At 49.5% G+C, this 23,029-nt stretch overlaps 1 protein-coding gene across 1 annotated transcript in view; it reads right to left on the bottom strand.

The window, feature by feature from the left end:
• PLCG2 (phospholipase C gamma 2) overlaps positions 1-23,029 on the bottom strand; it is a 139,815-nt gene that overhangs the window by 61,463 nt on the left and 55,323 nt on the right. Inside the window, exons 5-9 of the mRNA XM_035024718.1 lie at positions 17,277-17,361; positions 15,785-15,868; positions 6,478-6,521; positions 4,336-4,408; positions 114-215 (exon numbers count right to left, since the gene is read on the bottom strand). Coding sequence (XP_034880609.1) covers positions 114-215; positions 4,336-4,408; positions 6,478-6,521; positions 15,785-15,868; positions 17,277-17,361 — 388 coding nt within the window. The remainder of the gene's footprint in view (positions 1-113; positions 216-4,335; positions 4,409-6,477; positions 6,522-15,784; positions 15,869-17,276; positions 17,362-23,029) is intronic.

The raw sequence follows: 23,029 nt of genomic DNA on the forward strand, positions 1-23,029 counted from the left end.
ATTGGGGGGGGCAGATGACAGCAAAGCCCTCCAAGCGGAGAGAACCAGAAAAACATCAGAGGTCACAGACGTGAATCAAAAAGTCAAGCCAAGTTGACAAGGAGCCCACTCACCTCATCGACAAACAAGAAGGGCTCAGCAGTTTCCCTCATGGTGTCGTCGATAAACTTAGTCATCCGCTCACGGACTTTGTTCAGATCCTGAGCCCAAAGCTCCTTCGAATGACAGAGAGAACAAGAAATCATCAGAAAGAGGACTGGCAAAATCCTTCATCTCTCAGGATCCAGTTTCCCATCAAAGACCAAAATATCAATGTATTTCAGATGCATATGCAATCAAGCGCCACGTATCACACATTACTCTGTACCTGACGAACCTTTTCTGTAAAGGACCAGAAGGTTAAATATTTTAGGCTTTGCGTCACAACCGCTCAATTCCGCTCCTGTACTGCAAAAGGAGCCATAGACAATACATACACAAATGGGCATGGCTGTGTTCCAATAAAACTTTATTTACAAAAACAAGTGGTGGGCCGCATTCGGCCCACGGGCCATAGTTCGCCAATTCCTACCCTATGCCAGTTCTCTACATTGATTGGCGTGAAGAGGACGGCAAGCACAATGACGTCAGACTGCCAGGGTTACTCACTTGGCTGACCCTGGCAAGCTACGTACCCTCCCTGTGCGTCCTCCTCTACTACATAAGAATACTACCCAGGTGTAGTTTCTGTGAAAGGCTGTATGAAATAAGTTTATGGATTTAACACAGCATCTTGTACACAGACATCGCTCCAATCCCAGCAGCTGGTACAAACAATCCTCCTCCTCGTACAGTCACCTCTGTTAGTCCATGCAACTCTGCAGGTCATACACTGTCATTTGAAAGAGGAGGAAACAGAGGCTCAGGATGTCACATGACAATCCCAAGTTCACACAACTAGTAAGGAGCTGAGTGAGGGTTCCAAATACACTGACACAGCGTATGTCCTCTCTTCAAGAGTCAGCCAGGTAATGCTGCTCAGAGGCTTGGATGAGGTCGGAGATACACAACCAGTGGTTTAAGAACAGGTTCTGCAGCTTGGAAATGAAGCCCGTTAGAAAAAGAATACACAATATAAAGTAATTCTACTGTTTTCCTCCCTAATCCCTAAAAGCCCCTATATTCATAGCCAAAAAGATGAAACATGACACACAGATTCACCTTTGACTCATGTTTTATGGGTTGTGAATATTCTAAAAGCTCAGCCTTTCAGGATAATAAAAACAAATGCGCTACCAGATACGTGTGTGGTTGGATGGGAAGGGTCAGACAAGGATGTTTGAAAGAAACAAAGGCATAAGGACAGATACAAATGAGGTGGTGAGAAATGGCCTCGCTGGTACGTGGGTGGCAGATCAACACTGAGCCTTTTCTGTTGATGCCTGCAAATCTCCTTGAATAGGGACACAAAACAGCCAGGAGGCTGAGGAACAGCCAACTCATCTGTATACGAGGTTTTAGAATCATTGAATACTAGGACACAAAACTCAAATGCAAACACCTCCCCAGCCCTTGGTGCCCCCTTCCTTCTCCTACAAAGCTTTTGCATTTATTAACAAGCAAAGGTCCTTACCTAGTGTAACCTGGAATTAGCCTGGCTGGGTATAAAGAAATCTTCTGCCTAAAGAGCTTAAAATACCAATAATCTGGGGGTTAAAAAAAAAAAAAGTATCTATTTGGTGTGGGGTAATGTGCCAGGCAGCCATAATCATGAAAATGTTAAGAAGAGTGAAGGAAGGGAACAGCGATGGGAGTCAGCCCTGGGCACGGGCTGCCTGCCGGGCTCCATGTTAAACCTTTTTCACACAGTGGCTCATTTTGAACTCCCACAACCCCAGGAAGTACCTATTACTCTCCATGTTATATAAGTGGAGAAACTGAGGCTTCACGTCATTAAATACCGAGACCCGACAATGAGCCCGAGACCAACCCAGGCACATGAGTTCTGGAGACTTCCTTTTACCCAACCCAGGGCTGGGCTGTGGCATATTTAACTAGTCCCCCAGTGGGAACTTTGAGGTTACTTCCAAGTTTTCATTTCCGTTAAGGATTCTGCCATTACTTCTTTTTTTTTTTTTTTAAGATTTTATTTATTTGCGAGAGAGACAATGAGAGACAGAGAGCATGAGAGGGAGGAGGGTCAGAGGGAGAAGCAGACTCCCCGCTGAGCAGGGAGCCCGATGTGGGACTCGATCCCGGGACTCCAGGATCATGACCTGAGCCGAAGGCAGTCGCTTAACCAACTGAGCCACCCAGGCGCCCCTTTTTTTTTTCTTTTTTTTTTTTTTTTAAAGATTTTATTTATTTATTTGAGAGAGAGAATGAGAGACAGAGAGCACAAGAGGGAAGCGGGTCAGAGGGAGAAGCAGACCCCCCCGCCGAGCAGGGAGCCCGATGCGGGACTCGATCCCGGGACTCCAGGATCATGACCTGAGCCGAAGGCAGTCGCTTAACCAACTGAGCCACCCAGGCGCCCCCTGCCATTACTTCTTTAAGATAAGTTCCTAGAAGGGCAATTATTTAATCAAAGTATATAAACCTTTTTCCCCCAAAGTTTTTGTTTTAATCGCATATTGCTGGGACACCTGGGTGGCTGAGTCGGCGAAGCATCTGCCTTCAGCTCAAGTCATGGTCCCAGGGTCCTGGGATTGAGCCCCGCATCATCCATCGGGGCTCTCTGCTCAGCGGGGAGCCTGCTGCTCCCTCTGCGCCCCCCCCCACTTGTGTGCATGCACGCTCTGACAAATAAAATCTTAAAAAAAAAAAAGTAAAAAAGAAAAGCACGGGCCCCTCTCTCTGCTTTATGCTGTTGGGAGCACATTACCCAGCATGTAAGGTGCACAAATACTGCATTTACCCCTCCAGTGCACCCCACTTCAGCTCTCGTCTCGGGGGGGAGCAAACAAGCCCTCTCTTGGTCACTCTGGTTCAAGCCCATGTGGGGAAAGCAATGGCCTCTCCACGTCCTCGGTCCCCACTCAGCAGGCACTGCAGGGACTACTGTGGTTATGTTTTGTAAAAAAAAAAAAAAAAAGTCTATCTTGGAGAAAGACACACTGAGGCGTTTACAAATGAAACGATACATAGTCTGGGGTTTGCTTTAGAATATTCCAGCGAGTATGAAGAAGAAGGGGAAGTAAATGAAGAAGAGGGGGAAGGGAAGGGAGGCACACAGGTATGGAGAGGAGGACAGGTAAAATAAAATTGGAAACACGTGCATCATTTCTCCATCTGAGTGATGGGTACATGGTGATCCATGATGCCAGCCTGTCGGTCCACTTTTGTCTGTGTCTGAGGTGTTCTGCAGTACCGAGTTTTTGGAGAAGTAGATGAACTGAATATTGCTATGAATCTAAAATGGCTCTAAAAAAATAAAGTCGATTAAAACAAATAACAAAACCAAAAAATTAAATGAGGAAAAAAATAAAGACAACTCCAGTGAAATATATAAAAAATTTAAGTACCTACATGTATATGCACATTTATACATACTCATACACATACACAAAGATCATTACAGTCTGACGAATTCTCGAAGTAGGGCTCCCATCCCCATTTACAGAGGAAACTGGGGAGCAGAAAGGTCAAACCACCTGCCTAAGGTCACCCAGCTAGTAAGAGGATCTCAGGTTTCTCTCAGTTGAATCCGGAGTGTCTCAACCTCAGCACTACTGACCTTTGGGGTCAGGTAATCCCTTGGTCGGGGGAGGCTGTCCTGTGCATTTCAGAATGTGGAAAAGCGCCCCAGGCCTCCACCCACTAGGTGCCAGTAGCCCGCCCAGTTGTGACAACCAAAAATGGGTAGAACAACTCTGATGGAAAACAACTGCCCAACACAAAACCCCTTCACCCACCACCAGCCTGTCCACAAACACGCTGGAGACTTTGCCACGTGTCATTCGTTAAAGGACAGCTATGCTGTCTTATCCCCCAGAGGACCTGGCAGGCTCGTCCGCCCAGTCACAGCTTCCCATCAGCCGGGGAAGGCTTTGGGAAAGGGACAAGTGCGATGAGCCAAGAGAAGGAGCAGAAGCCAGTCGGGGGCAGGGGGGGAGTGGGGGTCACATGACACATTCCGCCCCACTACCCTGGACTGCGCTCTCTCTCCCCTTCCCCGGTTTGCACCTGGGAAAGGGGCCCAGATGAGGCTGTTCTCTTTCCAGAGTCCAAGACACCGAAGCGGCCCTGGACAGGGAGCACCGTGTTTCAATCACAGGCCAGGTGACAGGTGGGGAGAAGGGGAGACAGCGGCCCAGGCAGCTCCGCCCCACTCCCCCAGCCCTGCGCGTCTCTCACCTGCTGCTCATGTAGGAGAAAGCGCTGAAAGTCGTGCAGGTAAACGGCGGAGGCGTCGGGCCGGTCGGTGTTGCTGCCCTCGGGGAAAGGGAGGGTATTTAGACAGGACACAATCCACAGACGCTGCCACCAGACACACTGCAAGCCCCTCCCGGGAGACAAGGTGACAGACCCCACATCCCTGACGTCGGAGGATGCAAGGGGGGGGGCCCTGACGCCCGAACCTGGGAGGGTGGGGCCCAGGAATCTGCATTTCGCTGCTCCCTTGTGCTGCCAGCACACCCTGGGATCTGCAGAGCACCTCCAGGAGTGTGGCCTTGGGGGACGCAGTGCAGTAAGGCGATGCAGTGATGATGGAAAGCGGGAGGGCGGGGTGCGAATCCAGACCTGGAGGGCCAGGGAGGCTTTCTGGAGGATGCAGCAGCTGATGGAGTCTCAGAATGAGGAGGGGCTCACGAGGAGGTGGAAAGGGTCTCGGGCAAAGGGAACCATATATGCAAAGGCCTAACGGAAAAGAGAAGGGGGAAAGGGGAGGAAGGGGGGAGAGAGCCATGGGGGGGGCAGACATGAGCCACACAGCAAATGCTTAGGTAGGGCTGGATGTGGACAGCATTTCGGGGGAGCCGATGCTGGAGAAGTGAACAGGGGCCCATCAGAGGGTCTCCTCAGAAGCCACAATGCAGAGTTTGCTGAGCCAGTGAGGGCTCTGAAGCAGGAGTGGGAGCCAGATGAAGCCCCCCCAGATTCTGGGCGGATGGGGAGAATCAGCCCGAAGATGCAAGACATAGGCTTTGGAGCAGGCAGAGGCCCAATGTTGGGAGGATTTTCTGTTTGAGACGAGGGAACCCTTTACCCTGAATACAGGGAGACTCCACCTCAGCCAGCAGCCTGCTGACAGATGGCCTCACAGGAGAGGATGCTCGCGGTTACTGAAATACTGGGATCTCACTGGACCAGCAACCCTGGTCTCTATGGAAAGTGTTTCTATATAACAGAGCTTTCCAGGGAAATCTGTACTTTACCCTGAGCATTTGCAAGGTGTCTCTGTGTGTGTATGTGTGTATTGAGGGTCGGGGGGGGGGTCTTTTTAAATACAGGAGATAAAACACACTTTTAGCTGTTCCCTTTACTACACACTCAGGGTTCAAAAGTCTAATGTCTTTAATTATGAGTGTATCTGTAACCTTCTTTGCTAACCAGCCTCATGGTCTAACACTAACCTCTTCCTTAAAATACTGCATAAAAATCAAATCTGTTTCATATGTACTTTGCAGTCCTGAGGTTTCTGGTTTAGAAAGGGACAGCAGGATCACCTGCCAGAGTGTTCTCATCAATGAGGGCTGGTTCTGAAAAGCAGGCCTAGGTCAGCATGTCACAAATCATTTTAGGTGCTATTAACTCCAGACCAAACATTTTCCCAGGCAGTTAGACTTGGGAAACACAGAACACTTCATAAATCCCCCACTTGGGGAATTAGTAAGAATAGTGAAGGTCTTGGGGCGCCTAGGTAGGTCAGTTGAGCATCTGACCCTTGGTTTCGGCTCAGGTCATGATCTCAGGGTTGTGAGACTGAGCGCTGTGTTGGGCTCTGAGCTCAGCGCGGAGTCTGCTTGAGATTCTCTCTCTCCTCCTCCCTCTACCCCTCCCCCAGCTCACTTGTACTTTCTCTAAAATAAATAAATACATCTTTAAAAGAAAACAAAGAACAGTAAAGGTCCTGAGAAGTCCCGCAGCACTTACACTGTAATAATAATACCATCATCACTATTACAAGCCCTTTGCCACCTCACACACCACATGAAGCACTTTATATGCGTCGACTCATTTTAATTCACTTAAACCTGTTTAACCAGGAATTTCCCAAACTCCTTTCTGGGAAAGCAGGTCCTAAGGCATACAGGCTTCTCTACAGAACCTTCTAGGCCACCCTCCCACCACTCCACAAACCCTGTTGCGGTTCATGTTTATCCATGCCACGGCTCGGGAAAGCCAATCCCCCTGTAGGAGACCTTGTCTGTGGAGACCAGCGGCTACCCACAGAGGTGGCCCTCCTGGCACCAGCTGGCCCAACTGGGAGGCTCCACAAGGGCACCTGTGCCCAGCACAACCACCCCGAACAATACCCCAGAAGAGGTGCCTCACCCCAAGATAAACACGGAAGAATCTTTTTTGAATTCATCAAGAATCTGAAATAGAAGACAGAAGAAAAACACATAAAAAAATAAGAACATTAGACAAGTCAAGCCACTCGATGCAAATGAACAGTTTTTTATTAAAAAATTTTAATTGGTATGACTTATAAGCAGGCAAATATGGCAGAAACTTACTTATGAAACAAAAGGGAGAAGTCTTCCTCACCCTCCTTCTTAGTCTTACTCCTGAGAAGTAATCAATCTCAGTAATTTGGTAGGTTTCCTTCTAGAATGTGTTTGATGGATATTCATTTAATTATATCTTACGGTACGTGTGTGTCTCCAAACTTTAAGCTGTTCATTTTAGGCTTTACATATTATTCTGCAACCTCAAATAGTCTTGCCTCCCTACTTTGAAAACTTTGTATTCCATAATATGTACATCACTGATGTTAGGTAGCATTACTTAACCATCTTTAATGAGACTGTGATTAGATAAGCATTTGAAGAATTGAGGGCACGGGGCGCCTGGGTGGCTCAGTCAGTTAAGCGTCTGCCTTTGGCTCAGGTCATGATCCTGCGGTCCCGGGATTGAGCCCCACGTCTGGCTCTGCTCAGTGGGGAGCCTGCTTCTCCCTCTCCCTCTGCCCCTCCACCTGCTCAGGCACACACACACACACACACACACACACTCTCTCACTCTAATAAATAAAATCTTAAAAAAAAAAAAAGAAAAGAAAAATTCAGGGCACAAATGGAAATGCATCCACTGGCACGTTACAAGCACTAATAATATAAACGGCACTTCTGCTCTGGACCCCCCGGCCCTCTTGCCAAGCTGCTTGGAGTCCAGGATGACACGTGGAAAACCAACCTTCTGGAAGAATTCTCTACAGGCCCCCAGGAAGCATCAGGAGGTCTGTGTAAATCTCCACTCGTATGTATTTTTTTTTCTGGGAAAATAATCTATAGCTTTAATCAGCATCTCAAAGAAAGAGGTCACCCAAATAGGTTAAGAACCACTCTTTCAGAAAAACTCAGAAGTACTTCCTTCTATTTACGTGCAATTTACAGCAGAGCTATTTCTTTATTTAAAAAAAAGAAAAAAGAAGGGGATTTGGGGCAGTGTGTGCTCTTTGGGATTTGGTCTCATTTGCCACTTAGATTCCTAGATCGACCTAGTGTTTAAGGCCAGATCCCTTCCAAACCCAAACCCCAAGACTGGTCTCCTTATACCTGGAGAAAGCCCAGTCAATTATCCACTCTACTAGATCTTTAAAGCCAGCAGGTTCCTCTCCTTCTTTTCAATGAAGCACCAAAAAAGCTCCACCCCATTTCAGCCAGGTGGACAGCTGGGACAAAGGAGGTGCCCCTATTGCAGAGATGCTTCCAGAGCCAGAATATATGGGGAGAAACACCCCAGCTTCCCCTCTCGTATGCCTGTGTCTCCATCCTGGTCACCCCACTTGCTGAACCTGCTAGCAGAGGTTCAGCTACCTAGGAATGTATTTGTGGGAATCAGCACCCCCAGGGTACAGAGCAGGGCAGGGAAAAGATTAAAAGCCAAAAGGCTCACCACTTGCACAAGCAGAAGCAGAATTCAAAGATGCAACACAACAGGGCAGGTGTGGGGGTGGGGGTCATGGGGAAAGGAAGGTAGAAGGCAAGAAGATTCCCGGGCCCACCCAACAGAGCGGCCAGTCACACCCCCACTGCAGTGGAGGCTGGGGAGAGCGGAGAAGCATCAAGCGGTCGCTTTTGGACACTGCAGCGTGAGATGCAAGGCAAGCAGGCAGTGAGAGGGGAGAGTCTGGCTAAGCACAGGCCCTGCTTGGGATGACCAACCTCCAGACACCAAGAAATCAGAGACCCAGCCAAGGATGTTGTGAGCGAAGTGAGAGGAGAATGCAGACAAATGGCTTTGTCCGCGTGGAGGTCACTGGCGAGATGACAAGATGGAACTGCCGTGGGGGGTGGGGGGGGAGGCTTGGACACATGGCTGGGACAGGCTCAGGAAACAGAGAGGGGGAGGCGGTGCAGAGAGTGATGCTGATGGTGCTCCTGGACAGGTCCCGGGGCAGACAGATGTGGCAGCAGTCGGACGGGGGGGACGAGTCAGGGAGGGCATCCTATCGAAGGAAGAGGTTACAGCATGTGTTATGGGTCCATAAGTGGCCCCCAAAAGATCTGTGCAAGCCCCAACCGCTCCCCGCTCCATTGCGAATGTGATCTTATTTGGAAATCAGATCTTTGCAGATGTGATCAAGTGAAGGCAAGGTCCTCCTGGATTAGGACGGGCCCTAATGCCATGACTAGAGTCCTTATAAAGGGGGACATCTGGAGCAGGCACAGACCAGGACAAGGGGGCCACGTGATGACAGAGGCAGAGACGGGGGGGTGAGAAGCACCCAGGATGGCCAGCAAACAGCAGAAGCGAGGAGAGTGGCAAGAAGCAGATCCTCCCCAGAGACGTCAGTGGGCCCTCAGCGCTGTTGGCACCCGGACCGCGAGAGACAGAGGTCTGTTCTCTCTTCAGCCACTTAGCTGGGGTCTGTCGGGGCAGCCCTGGCGAACTCACAGGGCTTGTCGTGAGCTGATGCAGGGCAGCCACAACCTCAGTTACCCCTCGTGCCCCTCTCATCAGGAAGGCAGTAAAACAAACCCCACGTCAGTCACAGACTCCCCCCCCTTTCTCTGGGAGGACAAGCAGGTGTTCTAAGATGACATATCTAGAATGTCATGGGGTCAGAATCTCAAACCTGGTCTACCTTGGCACTTCTCCACTGTCCCATACGATACGTGCAAATGCACACAGAGTAAATAATGGCATCCTAGCAATGAGAGAAGAATATTCTAGATGCTATAGGCACACAGTGGAGAGACAGCAATTAAGTTATTCTACCATTACTGTGTGGGGTTATGTGGTCAAAGTCTACCAAACCAGGACATTGTTGGCTCCATGTGACTAGAGGTGACATCCTTGACCCCTTTGGCCCCAGCAAAGGATCTATGAGGTCAGGGGAGATGTCTGTTTTATTAACCACTGTGACCTCCTGGCTCAAATGTGTGTTGAATGAATGCCTAAAATAATGGACAAATTAATTTTCTCTGGGGATAACTGAAGGCTACAAGGAAGAGTCACCTTTGACTTCTGATTCCCAGGAGACAAGGGAAGGGACTGTGCCAAAGGATGGGGACTACAAAAGCAAGGGCCCAGAGGCGTCAAGGTCAACCTGAGGTCAGGGAATGAGTCTCCCCACATGGCCGGCGGGGGGCAGGGGGGGGCAGCGCACCCTCCAGGCTACGACTCGCCCTACACCCTCTGTGCGTAGCAGGTTACGTGAGCCATTCGGTGCCAGGAGGCCAAGGGGAAAATGACAGTGACAGAAAAAGTTAACCAGAGATTCACCGCTGACTTCTGTACTGTGGACGGTTCTCCCCATCCCACCCCCCCCCCACCCCCACCGCCCATTAGAATAATCTGCAATATTCTCTGGAATCCTCAGCCAGACGACCATTATAGAATGTGACTCACTTCCCACACTCTGGCACCCATGTAAAAGCTCAAAGAATAAATATTAATCTTTCTCCTCAACGTATAATCATAGAAGGTTTGGAGACATTTTACTTATCTTTTTGTTTGTATGAGTTTCCTACTTCTATGTAGTAAGTACGCGTTACTTTGCTTATCATACAATTTACTGAAACATCAGAAATGCGTTTCCAATCAAGGGCTGCCCGGTCCTGTGCTTCAGCAGTGAGGTATCGAAGGACCCCCCTGGGAAACCCACTGACTCTGACCAAGATGGTCCTGCTGAAGCACCAAGGCAAGCTGTAGTCCCTTCTTCCGAGGTAATTCTGCCACAGGAAGGGACAGGCTGTCCTGGGGGCCAGCTGTGCACTGCATGCTCTCTGCTGGGGGACTGCTCTCGACGAGCCCTCTTTATCTTCTCAATAAGCCTGGAGGGTGGGTACCATCAGCCCCATGTAACAGAAAAGACTGAGCATCTGGAAACTTAATACTGCTCTCAGCTACAAGTAACACGAAAGCAAGGTTAGTGCCACCTTTAAGAAAGTTATAGCTAATTTTTTTTTTATTTGACAGAGAGAGAGACAGCAAGAGAGGGAACACAAGCAGGGGGAGTGGGAGAGGGAGAAGCAGGCTTCCCGCCGAGCAGGGAGCCCGATGCGGGGCTCGATCCCAGGACCCTGGGACCATGACCTGAGCCGAAGGCAGACACGTAACGACTGAGCCACCCAGACGCCCCCATTTTCTGTCTTAACAGGCAAACAAGCAATGGAAGACACCTACATTCAGAGTCCAGGGGGGTGGTGATGGATGGTAGAAGGCCGTGTGTGCTTGTTTTCTGGTACCTTGCAGGGTTGGGAAGGCACCTGTTGTTTGAATCGCACTGGACACGATCTGGGAGCTGATGATTATTTGGGAGCTGCTGGAGAGCAACTCTGAATCTTGGGTTTATGGGAACCCATGGTGGACAGAATTTTAAGGTGGCCCCAGGATGTTCTCCTCCCAGTGTCCACACCCCTGCATTTCCCTGCCACTTGCAAAAGTAATGGGATGTACATGATTATGTGTCTCGGACTGTAAGATGCCGCTATCACGATTGAGCACCGGTCTTGCCGCCTTTGAGGAAGCCACCACCCATGCAGGAGAGCTCCATCCATCAGAGGGAGCTACAGGCAGCATCTAGGAGCTGTGGGTGGCCTCTGGCCAGCAAGAAACTGAACCCTCAGTCCTACACCTGCAAGGAACTCATTGTTCCACAACCTCATGAGCTTGGAAGCAGGTCTTCTCCCACTTGAGCCTCAGATGAGACCCCAAATCAGAGAATCCAGCTAAATAGCCGAGCTCCAGAAACTGAAAGAACAATGAACATCGTGGTGATACTGTTATGCAGCTAATGCAGAACCCTAACACATTTCCAAAGGTATCTACCAGAGGGTACAGAGAATAGATCATACGGAAGGGCAGGGGGTAAAAACCGATGAACAATAACCTGACCACCGCATCCCACAGGGGTGAAACTCGAATCCTGGACCAAGAGCAAGAAGGAAATTAACCAGCCATCCTCACTGCGGATCAGAGCCTGTGAGTACCTGATGCCTGGCTGCCACTAACCCAGTTTGGTGGGGAGGGAGCACAGCAGCAGAAGCTGGGTATTCAAGCATTTAAGGGAGAAATAATACAAAATCCCCTGAGCAGAGGGTTTGCTTCAAAGTCCCCTGAGCAGAGGGAAGTGGGTAAGAGCAAGATGAAATAGGAGAACCATGAGTCGATCACTGCTGAAGCTGGCTGATGGGTACATGGAGTTTGTTACACTATCACCTCTGCTGATGTATGTGTGAAATTTCCCTGGATACAAATGTTTTAAAAATTAAAAACAAGTTATCAGTGGCTGGGCACCAAAGTTGGGCAGAAGGGAACTCAAATCCTAGCTCTGCAGCTTATTGTATAGTAACCTAGTTTACAGGTTACTGTATAACCTCCAGCAAGTAATCTCTCCGAGACTCAGGCTCTTCATCTGTAAAACGGGGATAACGACAGTGCCTCTCACACAATTAGAGAAGAGAATTAGATGCGCGGACAACACTTAGCACAGCACCCAGCGAACAGTTTACACTTAAGAAATGTTCGCCGTGCTCTTTAGTCATAATATTGTTCGTACAGCCCAGTTAGAGGCATATCACGGGGGACACACATGGAATTAAGTTTCTTGTCCTCCTGTGGCTGCCTAACTTCGAGAAGCTTTGAGGCTGACAGCCGCAATGTAAGCAGGTGGTCAGACGCAGGTGTCCTCAAGCTGGGAACCGACAGCTGCTGATGAGCAGGAACCCACTCCTGGATCTAGGCTGGGGGGTTGTCTCTCACCGTGAACAGCTCTGTCTCCCCAAAGGAGCCTACGAAATCCAGCTGAGCCTCTAAAGAGCACCCAGCTATTGCTTTTCTGTGCTGTGTGCTGCCAGTGAGGAACTCAGGAAGTGAATTATATGCTGACCCGAGGGGAGGGGCGTTCACCTGCACGAGAGTAGTGAGGTCTCTCAAGCTGGCCATTAACTACCTATAGAGCTGAGGGCTTTGTTATCCAAATTCCAAGTCAGTTCTACCTCTAGTGCTAGAGAGCCAAAGTCTTTGGGGCCCCGTAGGCAACATAAATCAGTAGAGAGCTGGGGGGTGGGGTGGGAGCTGGGCAAACCAGAGAAGGCTTGATTCCTTCCTACTCAGAAGTCCTCATGGGGAACTCAGGACCCATATATAGCCACATGTCATTTTTTTTTTCCCCAAAAGAAGCAGAAAATCTAGATCTTTTTTTTTTTTTTAAGATTTTATTTATTTATTTGACAGAGAGAGACACAGCGAGAGAGGGAACACAAGCAGGGGGAGTGGGAGAGGGAGAAGGGCACTTCCCTCCGAGCAGGGAGCCCGATGCGGGGCTCGATCCCAGGACCCTGGGATCATGACCTGAGCCGAAGGCAGACGCTTAACGACGGAGCCACCCAGGCGCCCCCAGAAAATCTAGATCTTAATGTGGAATCTCTTAAGTTTTAAATGTAGGCAATTCATTTTAAAAATATTTAAAGCATTAGGCCAAGTCCAACAGAATGCAGGCTCAAGGTGGTATTCTGGCCAACAGAAGCAACCTCTGGTACAGATGTTTTCCCCCCAAAACTGGGCAATCTAAGTTATCCCCAGAGGATTCGGGGATTCTGCAGAAATCTGACTCAAATGTCTTCTTCCTCTTCTCCCTCCCAAACACACACACACATTAGCCTTAAAAAGAACTGTAACAAAAGTGCAGGTTGAGATAAGTCTTACGTGGAATTTTATCACAGTGGAAACAGACCACCAATGGGTTAACCTGCGCTGGCAGATGAAATAGCTTTTGTGCAAACCTTATTCTCAAGCTTCGCCTGCCATCTGTCTGAGACAGCATCCCGAAATTTCAAGGCAACTGATTATAAAAACTGTTATTTGCAACTACTTATCTTGAGTGAATCGAGCTTTTCTCAATCCCGGTCAATTGCGTAAGACAGCAACTGTCATTATTCTGGATTTCACTTGTACATTGTCATCAAAACATTTTCATTGTTCTCAAGAACTGATTTTAAATAAAACAGATTTTAACCTAAAAAACGTGTTTTGATCAGCTTTTATACAGTTTTTTTAAATTAAGTTTTCATATAAAAAAGGGCAGGCAGGGGCACCTGGGTGGCTCAGTCGTTAAGCGTCTGCCTTCGGCTCAGGTCACGATCCCAGGATCCTGGGATCGAGCCCCGCATCGGGCTCCCCGCTCTGCAGGAAGCCTGCTTCTCCCTCTCTTGCTCCCCCTGCTTGTGTTCCCTCTCTCGCTGTGTCTCTCTCTGTCAAATAAATAAAAAATAAAATCTTTAAAAAAAAAAAAAAAAAGGGCAGGCAGGTTATATAATTTAAAAAGTTTCATAACCAATGACCTGATATGATACCTTTATTTTACAGAGGTGGCTGAGTGAACAGGAAAAAGATGACTTTCCCCAAAATCACTTGTGGTCAGCCAAGGTCAAGCTGGGGCTGAACTCCAGGACTTTCAATCCCCAAAACCTACAGAGTCTTTCTACTCTATTTGGCAAACCAAGAACTAATATGTGAAAATCAACACAACGCAATGGAATGTTTTACTCTATAAAATACTGTATTTTCCTCCAATCTAGGCAGACTAGAAATGCTGCCCCCATTTCTTTGCCTCAGATACATCCCAAATCCCACAGCCAACTGTCACCTATCAAGAAGTCTCATCCTGTGCCCACTGCAAGCCTGCATGCAGAAGGCAATTAATAAGTGTCTTCTAGCAACTGTGTTTGTTCTTTTTTTTTTATTAGTAGGCACCATGCCCAACATGGGGCTTGAACTTCACAACCCTAAGATCAAGAGTAGTGTGCTCAACCAACTGAGCCAGCCAAGAGCCCCCCTTCTAGTGACTTTCATATGCTCATCATTTAAAAATGCCTGCACTATTGACCTCCCCATTCCAAGCCCTCATTCAATCCTCCCTAAAGCCCAGTGGGGCAGGAATCCCTGCCCCCATCACACAGATGAGTAGACTGAGGCTGAGTGTGGTGGGTGGCCAGCCCCGGATCACACAGCTAGTTGGAGAAACCAGATCTCCGGCTCCAAGTCCCACATCCCCTCTGCTCTGCAGCTCTGCTCTGGACCCACCTCTGCCACCTGCAAAGCCCTTTTCCGACAGCAAAGGCTCCTGTTTGTGGGGTGTGCACCACCCACCAGGCACTGTGCACCATGCACCGCACCAAACCCCACTTTTTAAGCTTTACACTTAATGGAACTTTTTCTTATCGTGAAAGTAATGTGCTCTTCGGAACAGGTCAAAGAAAACGGAGGTGTGCGGAGGAAAATGCAATCATGTCTCCTGCCCATCTTCCCAAGCGCCTTCAATACACAGACAAAATCAACATTAGTGTGTATTCTTCCACACTTTTTCCTTTGTTCATAAAACACACAGAGACATATGGAGGAGGATTATTATATCCTGGTTTTGGTTTGGGTTTTTCATCAGACCTAGTTCCTCGCTTGGATCTGCCGCTGGCTTTGCTCACAAAATATCATGAACATCCCTCCAGATCAACCAACACACAGACTCAGACTTCTTAATCAGCTGCATAATGTTGCGTGGTAGGGATTGACCATAATTTACTTAGCTATTTCTCTACTGAGAAGCAGGCAGATGGCTCCCAGGTATTTTGCCTGCCTAAGTAATGCTGCAATAAACAATCTGGTAATAAATTCCTAGGTCCCCGTGCCCTCATTTCTCTCAAACAGAGTCCCCAAAATGCCACTGTCAGGTCCAAATGTATGCATATCTTAATTTAATTTTAAAATGGCATATTATCTTAATAAAAAATACTCTCATAAATAATGAATAAAAGCATAAAAAAAAGGAACACACACATAATCCCTCCACCCAGAGATGGCTCCCCTTAATAATTTGATAAATTTCCTTCCACAATGAGATCATGCAGCCAAGTTAATGGGACTTTTTTACTTTAATAGGCTGCCATTCCAGACTTCTCACATTCCCACCAGGAGGGTATGAAAGAGCCATTCCCCCCATTTTCCCCATAGCTCTCTCACGTGCCCATAATCTAACAGTTGCAAATAGTGCATCCCAGTCATTCCCACCATGCCTTTCCTTGACGAGAACGGACACTCAAAACTTCTATTGGGTTTCTTAGGAACGTGCCAGACTTTGAAACACAGGGGAAACAAAGACATCATTTGATCCTTTGCTCAAGAATTATCTTACCGACTTTTGCTGCTCAAACATAAGTTTTTTATAGAACACGTGGAACTGCTCAAAGCTGAGTTCGTCTTTGTGTGCACCGATTTCCTGTAAATTAAAAAAAAAAAAAGTGACCACGTGATCTCTGAAGTCCCCAGGAGCAGGCCCCACACTGTGACCAGGCGGAAGGGCTGATCTACAGCCCTGGTTACAAGCAAACTCACCTTCCTCTGAACCCAAACTGTCCACAGGTTTCCTCATGTATCTGCCTGGAGAACATACCCACCAGGGCCCCCACCGGGGAAGATCCTGCTCTTGCCCTTCACAACAGAAGAGATTTGGCCAGAATTCCAAGAGCGGTAATGCAGAACTCCTCCCTCTGGGGGCAGAAGACACTTCCAGATCCAGGCCTAGCACAGGGTCATTCTAAAAGCATGGGAAAACTAACCAAGCCTTTGGAGTTAGAGCTCAACTCCAGTCAAGGCTTGTCCCCCGAATTGCTTATGGTTTGGGTAATTTACCTGATCCATTCAGACCGTCAGTTTCTTCATCTATAAAATGGGAAAACCACCACCGCCCTCCCTAGGACTTCCCCAAAACCAAACCAATAACATCTACGCATCGCCCGCTCAGGAAAGCCTGGATAAAGAACAAGATTCCAACGATGTGACGATCGATGGTAAATGCTCCCCGTCTCTGTTTCTGCCTTCTTAGAATAGTTGGAACGTTCCAGGCAGGTCAAAAGATGGCTTGATAGCCAGAAAATGGGTTAACTCTTCCGAGAGCTCACTGGTACAAAAATGAATGCACTTTCGTGGCTGAGGAAGCCTGTGACTGGGGCTGCCATTGGGAAGGCCACGTGAGTCCTGCAACTGGAGCTAGGGAGACAGAGTGTCACAGAGTTCCTTGACAAGAGTCGGGATCTCTCTGAGCACCAGTCAGGGGGCCTACACATCTTCATCCTAACCCCTTTCGGGAAGGCCCCACCTGCCCTACCCTGCACCATCACTCTCGGAGTGACTTAACCTGCCACAGATCTGCCAACAGCTTAATTACACCAGACCGTAACCAAACTAAATGATGGGTGGGAGGACAGCTGAGTGGGAAGTGGGGGGAAAGCCAGGGAAGAGCCAACTCGGACAACTAGGTTATGAGGACTTGGATACAAAACGCCACGCCCCTGACAACCAACATAAGGAACCTTTCATAATATTTTCCAAAAGAAACACATTAGTTCGTGTTACTTGAAGGAAAGTAGGCTGCAGAACGGTGAGGAAATGGAAAGGCTATACTGGTGGGAGCAAGTCAAGCAGCTCAGCAAACATGGTCCTTGTGGAGGACGTCCCCAGCTAGGTCTGCGAACAGGGTGCTACGACCTTCACGTGGTTCCTCTGTCTGGACTGGGACAGATGCATCTGGAGGTGAAGGATTCTCTTGGGCACCATTTGACAGGGCTCAAAGGCTAAGTGACCCTAAGTTCACAAAATCGCCAGGCCAGACAAGCTAGGAAACTTACCACAAACTTATCTTTGAGGAACTTGGCACTGTTCACTTTGAAGTTGACCAGGGGTAAGATGGTCTTCAACTCTCGGAGGCTGATGCTGCAAAAGAGGGAAACCCCAGCTCTATTGACCTCGAGGGGCAGACATGAAACATCCCAGGGGTTCAAACCAAGGGGTGGGGGGCGGTCACAGAAGGCCGGAGGGGAAAGGGGAAGGATCCAGCCTCACAGGAGCACCTACTATGTGCCAGGCTGCCCTGGTGGCATCCAGGCAATAATGTTACCTAACGCCTCCCTACACCTGACCCCCTACACAGGAAGCATGACCCACCCTCGGGTTTCAGAACAGGCAACAGGGGAGGGGTCTGGGAGGGATACGCTGCTCTAGGTCAGAGCTGGGTGACAGCAGAGCCCGGGTTTGAATCAAATCCCAAAAGGTATAGTCATGTGGACCACATCACAGAAACCCCCAGGCATGCTTTTCACTTGGGCCAGGGGGCAAGTTCAGTTGCAGAGGAAAGAAGGGGAGAGCACATTCTGAGCAAAAGAAATACCTGTCGCAGCTCTAGTTAATAACAGTAGTGACTGGAACTTCAGCTGCGCATATTCAATGCCAGGCACCGCTCCGGGGGGTGGACGGATGCGCAGACACATACCCCCTCCATGCTCTCACGACCTCCTGGGGTGGGTACCATCACCACCTCCACATCCCGGGTGAGGACACAGACTCAGAAGGTTCGGAGCTGGGAGATGGGGGAGGTGGACTCCAGGGCATTTCCCCACCTCTCCAGGGACAGCACGAACAGTGGGGAGGTGGGGGGTGGGGTGGGGGGGTCAAGGGCATGGCATCCAGACCCCTGCAGCTACAGAGCCGAGTGTCTGCTAGAGCGAGAGAGGGTGGTCTGGGGGTGCTGTTGGTATGGTCAGAGAAAACTGCTCTGTGTTCTGGAGACGTCCGACTGGACCGGGCTGTGCATGGCCAAGGAAGGAAGCCAGTCCAGGATGTGGGCAGAAAATGGCCGAGTTTCCCCAACGCTGTCAACTCGGCCTCTGCCGGTACATCCGGAGAGAAGCAGCACGTTACCCTCCGCAGCTGGCCCTGCAGACAACGAAGTGGGACTCCCGGCTGTCCCAGTGTCCCCACCGCCAGCCTTTCTACCTCTAGTCTAACAGCCTCCCTAACATCAGACATCTTCACCTGCAAGAGGCTTCCCTGCCCCCCACTACTACAGGGTCAGCACCAAGGGCTTTCCCAGAAATGAGAGCAACAACATCAGGTGGGGCTGGCCGGGCAGAGAATCAAGCAGGCTGGCTGAGACCCCCTTTCTGACCCAGCCCCCGGGATGTCCAGCAAGGCCTGGCCAGGAACAGGACGAAAAGAGAGGAGCAACAGGGTCTGGTGCCCCAAGACGGGGCAAGGAGAGGGTGTGGCCAAGCTGGTGGCCCTGCAGGGCTCATCCAGCACCAAGGAAGAGGTCAGAGTCCCCTGGGGAACCCAGAACCTCTAGGCAGAAACAGGGTCAAGAAACCTCCCTACCTCCAGGTACAGAGACAGGGGGGCTGGGAGCCAGTGGAGCAAACCAGACCTGGGGGCACAAGACTCTGAGCAATGGGGCACCCGAATCCACCTGCTCCAAAAGTCCCACCTTACAGCAGAGCAATGGAGCCCCCAGCTAAAGGTGGGGGCCACAGAGCTTCCTTGGGCTCCTGTGCTGGGACTTTGCCGCTCCACGCCCCCCACTCTAGGCCTGTGGGTCTGGGCTGCACCGCCTGACCCTGAGCCAGGACAGGCACAGGGGCTCCCCAGCTGCTGGAGGGGAAGAATCCAGCAGCCCCCAACCTCACCCCTCTCCCTGTCCTCAGATGAAGAGAGTGCCTCAGCAAGGTCGAATCCAGCATCCCCAACCCTCTCAGGACCTCAAGGGAGGACGGCTCTGGAGGCCGTGGCTGTGACCACGGCAGCTAATTCCTGCCAGTACGCACGGGTGTCCCTCCCCCACGCCCTCCCCAGTAAGCTTCCTGCACACTAACACCCATCTCAGATTCTGCTTCCTGCAGGCTCAGCCTGTGACCGTGGGTTAGGAACCAGGGCAATTCCTCTGGAGAGGGAAGGCTAGCAATGGTCCCCACCACAGGCCACACAGAGCCCCTCCCCCTTCCACAGCAGGCATCACTCCACAATCGTGGCACCTCCCCCTGCCGGCCTGGCACCGTCCCAGCTCCTACGGCACCGTACCCCAGCAGCCTTGACCACGCTGCCCCAGGAAACTTACCTGCCACGGGAGGCTGGACCGACACCTCTACCACCCCCGGGGTTCGTAGAGCAGTAAGGACAATCTTAAGCCTCTGTCAGCGCTCACCATAAGCCGGGCACCATCTAAGCACTTTCACATACCCACCCACTGAGACCTCACACCAACCCAGGGAGTCAGCAACTATTAGCTCTCTCTTACAGACTAGAAAACTAAGGCACAGAGAAATTTAAGTAATTTCCCCGAACTCACACAACCAATAAGTGTTGAAGCAGAGATTCAAACCTCACCACTGCCCAACAGAACTTTCTATGATGATGGCAGTGTTCTAGATCTGGGCTGGCCGATGGGGTAGCCACTAGCCACATGTGGCTACTGAGCATCTGAAATGTGGCTAACATGACACAGGAACTAAATTTTATTTAATTTTAATTAATTTAAATAGCCACCTATAGCTAGGAGCCACCATATTGGACAGAGCAGCTCTAGAGGATCCTTTTCTAAGTAGAGTCCCCAGACCACCGGCACCAACATCAGCTGGGAATTTGTTAGAAATGCAAAATTCTTGAGCCCCAGGCTAGACCTAGTGAAGCAGGATCTCTGCTGGGGAGACTGCACATACCTAAGGCCAAAGCCCCCAGGCAGTCCCAGTGGGCTGGGGCCACACTATTACCTGCATAATACCTCCCTGCATTCCTGCTGAAGGAGAGACCCGGACGCACATCCCTATCTCCCACCTGGAACCCCTGGCCCTTCTGCCTCCTGAAACACAACACAGTCTTCCCTCTGCCCCTGCCAGGCTGAAGGAAAACGGGCAGCCCACCCGTAGCCGATGCAAATTCCATGTTATATGCCCAGGGGCAAAAGGCAAAGGAGGGAAAGAAATGTCCACAGGAGACAATCTGCTCCCAACCCTGAGGCCTCTGCCCCTCCGTCGGACGCAGCCATGGTGAGCCTCCCACCAGGGAACACAACTCCAGGGACCCTCACAGAAGGTTCGCTGGGGGAGGGGGGGTTTCTCAAGGGGTATTTTGATCACAGAAATATTCACCTTTTGCACAACCTCAGAACCTAATTCCCTGATAAGAGACAACTAAACTCTAAAGGCTCAAAGATGGGGGTGTGGGTGGGCGTTGCCTCTAAAAATCCAGCCAAGAGTTACTGTTAAAGAACGGACACTTCTGACTCAGTCTCTGCAGGCCTGGAAATGTCATAAGGAAAGTTTCCCAAGCTAGAATGTTCCATTTGCTCAATGTTATGTCTAGGAATGAAAGGGAGAACTTCCTTTCATCTGACAAACACTAGGAAGACCGAACCAGCCAGACCCCTGACCTCAAGGCGCCCCCGCCAACGTAAGCAGCAACAGGAAGGTAAGACTCCAGGAAAGCAGAGCATGTCTGTCCAATGGGGGACTGCGGAGTCATGGTACAAGGACCAAGAATCCTACAGTGGCCCTGAAAATGCTTCTCGTGAGGGTCACATCCTGTGTTTACTTGGAACATGATTCGGTACTAATGTGAACATAAGGAAAAACTGGACATAGATTAAATGACAAAAGACAACTTTTCAAACCAAGTATCACATTCCCATTGGTTGATTTCTAACGTAGGCACGGACATCACTTTCCTGAAGAGCTGCAAGGAAGTGGAGACGTTCTTAAGCTGTAACGTGATGTGAAAATGGTTTAATCCTCGCCTCCTTTAGGGTGGGCTGGATTCAGCGATTTATTCCCAAAGAATGGTGGTGGGGTGACTTTACAAAGGGCCATCTTCCCAATACCACCTTGGCCAGGGGATCAAGAGTGACATCAGCACTGACAAGCCCTGAAGAGAACACACAGCCCTCAATGTGATGACAGGACAAAGAAGACTTTCCCCTCTGTGATATTCTTCCCAAACACCCACAACCTCAGCCTATCCATGACTCCTGCCTCATCATGACAAAAATGTCAGACCAACACGAACTAAGGGAGATGCTAGAAGATACCTGGGTGTATTCCCCAAAATCGTCAAGGTCGTCAGGGAAGATGGAGAAACTGTCCCGACCCAGAGTAGACCAAGGGGCAGAACAATGCAGTGTAACGGGGCCGGGGGGGGGCGGGGGGGGAGGGCGGTTAGATCTGGAACCAGGAAGAGCACGTCGGTGGGGCAATAGTGAGCTCCCCATCAAGTCCAGGGCTCAGTTCAGAGTCCTGTGCCAATGCTGTTTCCTCAGTTTCCACAAACACGACGTGGCAATGCACGAGGGGAGCATGAGAGAAACCTGGGCAGACGGGTATTTGGGGACTTCCTGTACTATCTTCGCAACTTTTCTCTAAATGTAAAGTTAACCCCAAATTTATTTTTTTTAAAGATTTTATTTGAGAGAGAGAGAGCACGCATGTGTGCACATGCACAAGCAGAGGGAGCAGCAGAGAAAGAGGGAGAAGCAGACTCCCCACTGAGCAGGGAGTCCAATGCAGGGCTCGATCCCAGGACTCTGGGATCACAACTTGAGCCAAAGGCAGATGCTTAACCGACTGAGCCACCCAGGTGCCCCTCCCCAAATTTAGAAATTAAAGAAGAATAGGAAAAAAGATCATATGTGTAATTAGATTTTAATGAAGTAAAATAAACAAGTAAAAAAACAAAGCTGAGACAAACTGTAGCTGGGGTTCATGGTATGTAACATTTATTAATATCACATTTATACAGATTCCAGTTCTCAGAATTTATAAAATTTTCTATAATGAACATGAATTACTTTTATATTTAAAAAAAAATCTATGTGCACTTTTTCAAATGGTAATGCTAAAGAAAAGCATAATGAAGAATAGAATGAATGAAAAATAATAGGTTATATAGTTCCTATCCCAGGGTCAACACTTGAAAGTTGAATAAGGGCTAAAATTGTAAGGTGAAATTTTAAAATGGCAAAGGAGGACCTGAACAGACATTTTTCCAGAGAAGACATATGGTAAAAAGTACATGAAAAAATGCTCAACATCCCTAGCAATGAGGAAGATGGAAAACAAAATCAAAATGAGCTACTACTTCATACCCATTAAGATAACTATTATTTGAAAGAAAGAGAGAGGGAGGGAGGGAGGGAGGGAGGGAGGGAGGGAGGGAAGAAGGAAGGAAGGAAGGAAGGAAGGAAGGAAGGAAGGAAGGAAGGAAGGAAGGAAGGAAGGAAGGAAGGAAGAAAGGAAGGAAGGAAGGAAGACAGGCTGGCAGGAAGGAAGACAGGCTGGCAGGAAGGAAGGCAGGCAGGCAGGCAGGCAGGAAGGAAGGAAGGAAGGAAGGAAGACAGGCTGGCAGGAAGGAAGGCAGAAAGGAAGGCAGGCAGGCAGGAAGGAAGGAAAGAAGGCAGGCAGGAAGGAAGACAGGCAGGTAGGAAGGAAGATAGGCAGGCAGGAAGGAAGACAGGCAGGTAGGAAGACAGGCAGGCAGGCAGGAAGGAAAGAAGGCAGGCAGGAAGGAAGACAGGCAGGAAGACAGGCAGGCAAGAAGGCAGGCAGGCAGGTAGGAAGACAGG

The sequence above is a fragment of the Mirounga leonina genome, unplaced genomic scaffold, assembly GCF_011800145.1.
Source record: "Mirounga leonina isolate KUSES-001 unplaced genomic scaffold, KU_Mleo_1.0 Mir_180, whole genome shotgun sequence".
Taxonomy (NCBI): Eukaryota; Metazoa; Chordata; class Mammalia; order Carnivora; family Phocidae; genus Mirounga; species Mirounga leonina.